The 10,827-nt window shown below is 55.1% G+C and overlaps 1 protein-coding gene across 6 annotated transcripts; it reads right to left on the bottom strand.

Annotated features, from left to right (window-relative positions):
* Positions 1-198: 198 nt before the first annotated feature.
* On the bottom strand, positions 199-10,401 carry HSPBP1 (HSPA (Hsp70) binding protein 1). 6 transcript variants are annotated; one of them, XR_015146509.1, is made up of 8 exons: positions 10,322-10,401; positions 9,696-10,030; positions 7,618-7,822; positions 5,499-5,723; positions 2,979-3,112; positions 2,771-2,867; positions 2,141-2,252; positions 199-670 (listed from the first exon to the last, which is right to left on the bottom strand). XR_015146509.1 is itself a non-coding variant. In XM_086354493.1 (8 exons), the coding sequence occupies exons 2-8, from the start codon at positions 9,897-9,899 to the stop codon at positions 596-598; spliced, it is 1,074 nt and encodes a 357-aa protein (XP_086210619.1). In that variant the 5' UTR covers positions 9,900-10,030; positions 10,322-10,401; the 3' UTR covers positions 199-595. The 6 variants fall into 6 exon arrangements, 3 of the variants coding, with proteins under 3 accessions (XP_086210619.1, XP_086210618.1, XP_086210617.1); XR_015146508.1 differs by having other exon boundaries at positions 9,696-9,995; XR_015146507.1 differs by having other exon boundaries at positions 9,696-9,992.
* Between the last annotated feature and the right edge of the window lie 426 nt (positions 10,402-10,827).

Genomic DNA, 10,827 nt, shown 5'->3' with positions numbered 1-10,827 from the left:
GGAGCAGAAGCCACGCCACACTGCATGCTGGGAAAGAACATGGCTCCCACCTTAGACGTGGAAGCGTGAATGTCAAAAGTATATTTCTTCAGAGAAGTTATCAGAGATGGTGGGGGGGGGGGGGGGAAGAGAAGGACGAGTATCCCACACACTCCCTCTCTAGAGACGCTGGGAGGATGAAAGACAATGGCTCCGGACTTTAGAGAGCAACACTTTTATTATTCCAAGGTTCCGCCCACTGCTGTTCCCTGCTTGGCTCCCTAGACCCCCTGATTGTGCCCCTCCTCCCCAACCAAGGCACTCTGCAGGCGAGGTGACAAAGGTGGCAGTGAAGCAGGCGGAGGAGGAGGAGCACCTTTCCTGGAAGAGCAGTGTGCACACGAGAAGGGGGGTGGATTGAGAGTGCCTGAGAGGTGGGACCCAGGGAGCCAGCGCCTTCTTCAGCACCCATCCTGGCGGCTGAGCAGAGACAGGCTGACACGCCCGGGCACGGCACCAACAAGGCCCTTCTCTCCTCTGGGAGAGGGCTTCATGGGTGAGGGGAAGGCAGGAGGCCTGGGGTTCCCATGAAGAGGGGGAGAGAAGCCACCGGGTTTCACCGATCCATGCTGTCATCAGTTGGGGTGGAGAAACAGGTCTGTAGCAACTTTTCACAGAACTCCAGCTCCTCCTGCATTGGGGTGGGAAATTGGAAGCCCTGAGTGTAGAGGCCAGACCCTGCCTCCACCAGCTCTGCACCCAGAAACGGCTCCTCTTCCCGCCTGCCCCTGATGGAAAAATGAAGGTTTCCACAGGTGTATACATATGTCAAAACTTCTCAAATTGTACACTTTCAGTATAGGTAAGTTAAATGTCAATAAAGCTGTTCATACCATAGATTCAGAGAATAGATGCATGGATGCATCAAGCAAGGATGGCTGAAACTTCAGGACAGACCAGGGCAGGGGATCCCCCTGCCCAACCCCAGGCACATATCTCCACGGGTTCATGTGACAAGGTCAGAGGACAAGCCCCTGGGGGGTGGGCACTGTGCTTCTCCCAGTCACCCCTGCTCCTCACACCCAGTACCCAGGACCCCTCTGGAAATGCCTGACAGTGTTCATAGAAGAATGATCTCAGCAGAAGGTACGTCCCAAGAGGGTGGCATGTTTTCTGTGTCCAGCTTTGCTGAAGCAACAGCATCTGGGTGGTATCATAAGGGCTGAATAAATTACTTAAGTACAGTTAACTAAATAACTTAGTCATTTAAATAAATAACTACTGAATGTTATTTGTTGCTCTTATCACTTATTAGTTACTTACCTATTTAACTAAATACCTGAGTTATTTATCACATTACTATCTGTATAATTAAATATCTGAGTTATATTATCACTTATTTGTTACTTATCTATTTATCTGGTGAGTTACTATTTGTAATTTATTATTATCCTTTATCTAATGACAAACCTAATGAGTTGTAATTTATCACGTATTTCTTACCTATTTAATTCAATAATTGGTTTCTATTTATCATTTACTTATTTATCAATCTAATAAATACTTATTTGAATGATATGATATAAATAATGATATTAATTTGGATAGTAATTAGATGAATCTATTAACTCTTTAAGAAACCCTGAGCTTCTGTTTCTCCTTGCCGTCCCCCTGATGCTAACAGAGCATGAAGCATGTGGGAGGGGGCAATAAATGTGTGCTGAATGATGCCTAGAGAAACACATGAATTGGAAACAAGGTGTAAACAAAGGCGTGGGCCAATCGGGCTTCCCTGGTGGCTCACTGGTTAAGAATCAGCCTGCCAGTGCAGAAGACATGGGTTCGATCCCTGATCCGGGCTGATCCCACGTGCTGCAGTGCAGTTAATCCTGTGAGCCACAACTACTGAGCTGGCACTCTACAGCCTGTGCTCTGTAACAAGAGAAACCACTGCAGTGAGAAGCTGGCGCCCCACAAGTAGAGAGTAGCCCCTGCACACCACAACTTGAGAAGAGCCTGACCAGCAATGACCCAGCACAGCCAAAAATAAAGAAATAAATAAATTTTTTTTTTTTTAAAGCATGGGCGAATAGACCATAGAGGCCTAGAAGGCAGGTACCAGGCTGGCCCTCCCACCCCTTCCCCCCCCATTCGGCAGTACCTGGTACTCTTCGTGCTGCTGCAGCAGCTGGCACCGGTGCCGCAGAAGTTCCTCCAGGCCCAGCTCGGGCTCCCGGCACTCCCGCACGCCCTGGGGGAAGTCTGTCACCAAGCTGCAGGGACAGGACAGCCATTCTTGGGACCTCCCTCTGCCCAGCTGCCCTCCACCCCCCCACCCCCCCACCGAGCCTGGGCAAGCCGCCGCCCCCCAGTGGGCCTCAGTTTCCCCATCTGCAACGTGGACTCCTGCCCCCACCCTACCCAAGGGACTTGGATGAGACTTGTACGGAACAGGGCGCTTAGAAAAGTGCCTGGTCTGGAGCCCACTCCACACGTGAGCGTTGCTGCCTGCTCGCTCAGCTGCTCCATGCTGCTGTCTTACGGCTCTAACCTGCCTGTGCTTTACGTGCGGGATGGGGAGAGTAAGTGGGAGGAAAACTGTCTCCCTCCTCCCCAGGGTGCTATGTCAGCCCCTACAGTGAGGAGACTGAGGCTCCGGAGGGCCAGCACCCTGATTTCTGCTCCTCTCTGACCCTAAACCCTTTACCCCCCATCGGGCTAGTCCCCTGGCGCCCCATCTGACCCTAACCCTCTACCCCACACCGGGCCGGTCCCCTGGCGCCCAGCACACCTGCACAGGGCTCCGAGCACGTGCTCGTGGAAGGGGCTGTGTTCTGTCCGCACGAGGGCCACCAGCTGCTGGACCATGCCCATTGCACACAGGGTCCCTAGGGAAGGGCCACAGGGTCAGAGGAGCAGCCATCCTCCCGTGCACTCCCCCGGGAACCACCCTAGCTCCCCGCCCGGGCCGCCCCACCTTTGTGTTCAGGGTGGCCCACCAGCAGGTTCTGCAGCAGGAACGCCGACTTGACCTTGAGCTTCTGCACCTGCTGCTGCATGGCCCGCATCAACACGGAGAAGCCGTCCAGGCGGAGGAACTGCAGCAGCCCGGCCTCCTGCTCCCGGACCAGGCCTGGGGAGGGGGGCAGGCAGGGCCTTGAGGTCCCAGTCACCATCACCATCATCACCACCAATACCTTCATCGTTACCACTGCCATCAGCACTAGAAACACCAGTCATCACCACCACCACCACCATCATAAACACCACAACCATCACCTGCAAGACCACCACCGCCATCACCACAAACACCATCATTACCATTACATCACCACCACCACCATAAACACCACAATCTTCACCTTCTGGACCACCATTCTCACCACCATCACCATCATCACCACCATCACCACCGTGGATTTTTATGGGCCCATGCTTCGCAGGCATTACCTTTAAATATTTTTAGCTGAGACACAATTCCACAGCCTGTACAATTTACCTTTTTAAACTATACAGTTCAGTGGTTTTCAGTATATTCACAAGGTTGGCTGACCATAATTATCTAACAACAGAATGTTTTTATCACTCCCAAAAGAAGCCCTGTACTGGTTAGTGGTCTCTCCGGCAGTTGGCAACCACTGATCTGCTTTCCGTGGATTTGCGCATTCCGCACATTTCACCTGAATGGAATCATACACTCTGTGGCCTTCTGTGCCTGGCCTCTCTCACTCAGCATAATGTCTTCCAGGCTCATCCAGGTTACAGCATGAGTCAGTAACTTCTTTCCTTCTAATGGCTGACTAGTACCCACTGTATGAATATACATTTTGTTCCCGCATCCTCTGAGGAGCACATTATCTCTTTTTAACTCTCCACACCATCCTAGGAGGTGACTCCCATTTTACTGATGAGGAAACTAAGAGCAGAGAGCCAGACTACATTGTGAGGGTGCCAGGAACCCTGCACGGCCTCCACGCACGATGAGAACCAGGGTGCAGGGTGCACTTCCAGTTAGGTGCCTGCCCTTGGGCAGGGTCGAGGTAGGCCAGGACAGATGGGAGTCTCCAGAAAACCGTGGCCACTAAATACCTGACAAGTGCCCCTGAGGACCTGAGTTGTTAATCTCAGTTGAGCTTCATTCATTTCAAGTTAAGTTAAGTGGTGAAGCGGTGGTATTTTCCCGTGAAGCACAACTTTGTCCCTTCACTAGAATTCGCTACATGCTGATCGCTGAAAATGCAGCCTGAGTTGAGATGCTTATGTGCAGGATACACACCAGGTTTCAAAGACGTAACGTGGGGAAAAATAAAAAGATCTAAAGTAGCTTATTAACATGCCACATAACGATGGGCTAAAACAATAATAGTTTGGCTGCTGCTGCTGCTAAGTTGCTTCAGTCGTGTCCGACTCTGTGCGACCCGCTAAATACACCGTTACTCAGTTTAAAAAAAAAAAAAAGACCGGCAGATGGGGAGGTAGACGTGATGACCTTCCGCGTCTGCTCAGTGGGCACGGCCTATCGGCTCTGCCGTCAGGCCGTATACAGGGGCAACGGCTCCCCTCCACCCCGGGGCCTCTCCGCTGGGCCCGATCCCTGTGTCCCGGGGCTGCGCTGTGCACTGGAGGGGGTTGAGCGGCACCCCGAGCCTAAGCCCAGCCGGTGCCAGGAACCCGGAGATGCATCTACCGGAGGACACCCCTCCCCCTCACCACGCCCACTCCTCCGCCATCAGACCCCCTCTTGGTCTGTGGCCAGTAGGTGAACCGCTGTGAGCCTCCGCGCACCAGGCAGCAGGAGCAGTCAGGAGACAGACCACCAAATCGGCTGGTAGCACCAGGGCTGGCCGGTCCCCAGCACTTTCCAGATGGTAGCGTACCCCGCAATCACGCCCACCCCCCAAAAAAAGACCACAGATGCTACTGAATTGTACACTTAAAAATAGTTATGCGAATTCTACATCAATTTTCTAAAAGATAAAAGGCCTCAGCCATAAGAGAAAAATTAAATCTCGTCACTTGCAACAGCATGGATGGGCTTGGAGATTTCACGCTTGGGGAAGTCAGACAGACAAAGAAAGACATTTGTGTGCTATCACTTACGTGTGGAATCTAAGAAGTAAAACAACTACATCGTGTAACAAAAAAGAAGCAGACTCACAAATGTAGTGGCTACCAGTGAGGCAGGGGGCAGGGACAGGGCAGGGCTGGGTTTTAAGATGTACCAAAAAAATGAATAAGAGGCAGTACTTTCTAAGCTCCTGGAGGGGTGGGGGTAAAGGGAGGTCCGGGACTGCGTACGTTCTCTGCAGAAGTGGACTGCCCATTGTCAGGACACTCCCTCAGCAGCCCCCGCCCGAGGACCCCCGTGATGGGGGTGATCAGCCCAGACGTCCACAGCCCCCTGGCCGACAGCCTTTAGGGGCCTCAGAGCGCTCGGGCTGGGCCTCGCCCCGCGTCCCCAGGGTCTGGTCGCTGAGCAGAGTGGGCCCACCCCCCACCCCCACGGCCGGGACACTCACAGGAGATGGCGAAGAGAGCCTTGACGCGCACCGCATCGCAGGGGTCCCGGTCCAGCAGGCGCAGCAGCTTGCGCAGGGCGCCGAGGCCCAGCACCTGCTCCTGGATGGCCGCCACGTTCTGGCTGCATGTGCCGATGAGCTGTGCCGCCCGCCACCGCAGCCCCGCTGGCCCCGCCTCCAGGTAGCGGCCCACCAGCAGGTGCATGCCCGACAGCTGGCAGAAGTCTGGGAGGAGAGGGCAGCAGGCAGGCCAGGTGTGACGGGCTGAGCTGGGTCCTACCCCCAGATTTACATGGAAGCCCCAACCCCCAGGGGATTCCCGGGGGTGCCAGTGGCAAAGAACCCGCTTGTCAATGCAGAGACACAGGTTCAATCCCTGGTCGGGAAGATCCCCTGGAGGAGGGCATGGCAACCCACTCCAGTATTCTTGCCTGGAGAATCCCCATGGACAGAGGAGCCTGGTGGGCTACAGTCCATGGGGTCACAAAGAGTCGGACACGACTGATCGACTCAGGATACATGCATGCAAGGTAAAATATTGTCACAGGATGGGGCCCTAATCCAACAGGAATGGTGCCCTTATGAAAAGAGGAGATGAGGACACAGACACACACAGACAGATGGCCATGTAGCAACAGCGGGAAGCTCCCCACATACAAGCCAAGGAGAGGGGCCTCAGAAGAAACTGACCCTTAGACTGCCAGCCTCAGAGCTGTGAGAGAGCAGACTTCTGGTGTCGAAGCCCCGCAGTCCACGCTGCTTTGTTAGGGCAGCCAGAATGGACGGAAAACCAGCTGAAGCTGAGGGAGCCTGCCTCCAAGGGCTGGCCCTCCCTAGGCACCCAACTGGGGGTCTGTTCAAGGCCGGCACATCTCAACAAGGTCAGTGGCCCAGGGTCCAGCCCACTAAATGCCAGTTCTGACACCCGGTCTGTGACAATCTGAACATCCCCTGGGGAAACAGACTACACCAGACCAGAGGTCTGCAATCTACAGCCCAACACCTGTTTTCTGAATTGGTCAGCTTGGCTGTTCTTCAAAAAGTGAAAAAGAGTTATCATGTGACTACTCCAACAAATATGTATCCACAAGCCTCAAGAGCAGAAACTGGAACAGATGCTTGCTTGTACCCCAGTGTCCACAGCAGTATTATTTACAATAACCGAAGGGGGAAATGACCAAATGTCCGTCAACTGATGATAGGATGAACGGCACACAGCCTAGCTACACACTAGAGTATTCGCCACAAAAAGGACTAAATTTCTGATACAGCTATGACCTGTAAGAACCTTGAAAATATCACACTTGGAGAAGAAAGCCCATAGCAAAAAGATCACATATTCTACTATCCCTCGTACATAAAATGTCCAGAACAGACAAATCCACATCCTCAACAACTACGCCATGCCACGCCACTCCAAGTGGAAGTGACGACTCGTCTTTCTAGCGGCTTCTCGGCCTTTGAGATGAAACCCACAGCGCCAGCCTTGGCCTGGGAGCCGCTGTGTGCCCAGCACAGGTCACTGCCCAGCCCTCGTCCCTCTCTCTCTGCTCTGTTCTGCCCACCTCACTGCTCTTCCACCCCGGCCAGGCAGGTTCCCACCTCAGGGCCTTTGCATGGGTCGTTTCCTCTGCCTGGGATGCTTTTCTCCAGAGCTGATCCCATGACGCACGGCCTCCCTTCAGGTCTCTGATCACGTGTCACCCCTCGGGGAGGCCTTCTCTGACCATCCCATCTAGGACCACCTCGTGTCTCTTACTCTGGGGAACAGCACGGGGATCCCAGCGGACCAGGGTGAGATGGTCAGTCCCATCAGGGAGGTGGTGGACGGGACCTGGTGCCATTGTAGCCCCTGTCGGCAGGCAGACCAAGCAGCGGGGGACAGGGCAGTCTCAACTGGGGCCTGAGTCAGAGCCAGACTGGAGCAGGGAGGCTGGGAGGCTCGGGAGGAGGCAGGTTGCATGGTGCCTGAGGCAAAGGACAAAGGGCTGGGCTGCAGCAGGACCCGGGGCCGGCGGCGGGGGGGCGAGGAAGAGGCGGCAAGAGACAGAGGCAGACGGGAAGGCAGAAGGGGCAGGACCCTGGCGGCGGGGGGCAGGCCGGGGCGGGCTGGCTGTACCTGCTGCATTGTCCATGTTCTCACACAGGTCCGCCAGCAGCTCCAGGGCTCCCTCGCGCTCCTGCTGGTCAGTGGCCAGTTCAGCCTCGCCAGCCGAGGAGGGCGTGGGCTGGGACAGCACCCGGAGGCAGTTCTTCATCTGCTCCACCTCCTCCCGCTGGCCCCTGAAGGCGGCGGACATGGCCTCCTGCAGCCACTGGCGCCTCTGCAAGGTGAGGTGGGGCGGGAGAAAGAAGCAAACCTTATCAATCATCGACTCAGGAGTAACAGTCATTACCAATAACAGCCGGGGCGTCCCTGGCGGTCCACTGGTTAAGAGCTGGTGCTTCCACTGCAAGGGGCACAGGTTTGATCCCTGGTCAGGGAAGTTCCCCATGCCAAGAGGCACAGGCAAAGGAAAAAATAATAATAACAGCCAACATTGAGGGCTGAGTGTCCTTCAACTAACAGATACCTCCCAGGTACCTTTTCCACTAATGCTCTTTTCTGGACACTGCATCTATGGAGAGACTGGTTGTGGGGCATGACGGAAAAAGAAGGGTCAGCAACACCTAGATTCTTGTCCTGAACAACTAGAAAGGGACGGGGCAGATGGCAAGAGAAGCAGGTGTGGAGTGAGACGAGTACAAATTGGTGCTGATTTTTGAACTTGTTAAGTTTGGGGGATCCATGACATACACAAGGCAAAATATTGAGAAAGACACCTGAAGCTTAGGAAGGAGGGCCAGCCTGGACCTGGATTTCTCAGCCATGACCCTACTGACACCCTGAGCTGGACCGTTCAGCAGTGGGGGTCATCCGTGCACTGCAGGACGCTGAGCCGCATCCCTGACTTCCACCCACGAGATGCCAACAGCACTGCCCCCCCTCCCACAACCCGCCAGTTTGCAACAACCAAGAATGTCTCTGCCCATTGCCAAATGTGGTTAAAACCATCCCTCCAGGAGAGAACCACTGGCTAGAGATATAAACTTGAGAGTCGTCAGAGTAAAACCTCAACCCAATGTGAGATCATACAGGAAGTGAATGGAGAAGAGAGAGTGCTGGTGTGCTCTATGGTCAAGGGACTGGAAAATGAGGATGAACCAACAGAGGCGGTGGGGAAGAAGAGCCAGTGAGTGGGATGAAAACCAGAAAACCACGCTGGTCCATGCTCCAGAAGCCACATGAAGAAAGAGCTCAAGGGGACAGGGTCGTCATCAAATGCTGCTCGTAGGTCAAATAAGATAAGCACTGAGAACTGGCCACTGGGTGTTTTTCTTTTTGGCCCAACTCTGTGCTAAGTGCTCAGATGAAGGATCTAAAGTCATAGTCCTGGATAAATTTGGGCAAGATGTTAATCTTTTCCGTGCCTGTCGGACCACCTCATGGTCCTAGAGGCTCAGTGACTTCATGGATGTTACTGTATTAACACCATGTTTCATACACTGCAACTGTCACCGCCAAGTAAACATCACGTATAGCAAATAGTGTTCTTGACTTCCAGAACAGCCTTCCATGGTTAAGTATTAATATTACTGCTATTCCCACTTCACAGATGAGAAAATGGAGGCACAGAAAAGGGTGACTTGCCCAAGGTCACACAGTCAGCCATCCACAACACCTAAGTCAAATCTAGGTGGTCTGTCCACAGAACTCTTATTAGAGTCTGCTCTTAATGAGAATATCCTGCTGCCTTCAGGAGCAAAGCCTGTGTACCAGGTGTGATGTTGAGACCCACTTCAACAGGAGTCTCAGAACTACCCTGTGAAGGGCCACTCCTTCTTATCATCAACATCAACTTGCAATTGAGAATCGATGCTCAGAAAGATGCAGTGATACCCCCAAGGTCACACAGCTGTAACATACTGAAGCCATATCTGTCTCGCTCTGGCGTGCCCTTGCGTTTTCTTTTTTTACCATGAGGTTATTCTGCCTTCCCGCACAGTGCAGGGTCCCAGGATCTGACTTTCAGTCTACAGTAACCCTATGGAGCACAAATACAGCCTCCTATGCCTTCACACAGGCACTACCGCCCCTCCCCAGATATCTCTTATCCCAAACCCCTCACCCCACCTTCTCGGACCCCCGCCCTTTACCTCCTCACTCATGGGTTCTGGAGGGGGGTCTGGCTCTTCAGAGCCCGCCGTGATAGCCATCTGCAGCAGGCCTTGGAGGTTTCGCGGCGGCGGGGGATGGCCCGAGCCGCCCTCGGAGGAGCCGCTGCCCCCTGACGAGCAATCCTGGGAGGCTGAGGGTAGCGCCAGGGGAAGGCGACTGCCCCCGGAGCCCTGGTTCGCCATGGGCAGTTTGCGAAGAAAGGAAGAATGTGTTGGGGTAGGGGGTGGTCACCGCTGAAGTAGCTCTGGCGTCCTGACGGGTGGACTCCTGGGGGTCTGCTGAGAAGGTGGCGTTTTAGGGGAGCTCGGCGGCCCTGCATGATTCCAAACCACGCTGCCCACACCTCCTTTAACCACGGCCCCCTTTTCTTCTTTCATACCAACAGGCCCCTTCCCCAAAGTCAGCAGTCCCTCTCTCCTCCCTAGCAACAGGCCCCACCCACTCTCCCTAGCAACCCCCTCCTCCATCTCCACCGCGGTCGTTCCCATCTCTTGGCAACCCCACCGCCCAGCCTTCAGAGCAAGAAGCCCTCCCTTTGGTCATCTTAGCGACATGTCCCCTCCCTCCTGTCTGACGAGGGGAGCCAGAGCGGGGCGGACCTCACCTCCCCGAGCCTCGTGTCGCCGCCGCTACCGAAGATAGACTCGCCCGCACCTGACTCTACTGGGCGCCGCCATATTGACCGGAAACACGCACGGTCTGGCCCGGAAGTTCCCGGAGCAGCCACACCAATTGGGGCCGTGAGGCGGCTTCCCCGGGCTCTTAAATTCTTCCCACCTGGCGGGACACCTGGCTTGGCCAGGCCCCTCGCCCCGGCCACGCCCAGCGCGCGCGCACCCTGGCCGAAGCCCCGCCCCCGGACCGGGCCCCGCCCCCGATAAGCCCCACCTCCTCACCCTCTCTGCAAGCTTCACCCCTACCCCGTGCAGGCCCCGCCCCCGGGCTGGCTCCGCCCCTGCTGTGCCCCGCCCACGCCCACGCCCCCTGCCCTGGTTCTGCGCTCCGTCCCGCCCCGCCGCTTCAGGCTCCGCCCCTGTTCCAGGGCTTTCGGCCACTCCCAGCTAAGACCCGCCCCGCGGGCCGGAGCGCCCGCGGCTCCGGGTTAAGCTT

This window comes from Bos grunniens, chromosome 18 (assembly GCF_055505025.1).
Source record: "Bos grunniens cultivar Pamir isolate PY7600 chromosome 18, Bosgru_T2T1.0, whole genome shotgun sequence".
Taxonomy (NCBI): Eukaryota; Metazoa; Chordata; class Mammalia; order Artiodactyla; family Bovidae; genus Bos; species Bos grunniens.
This window is presented reverse-complemented; position numbering and strand designations above follow the sequence as displayed.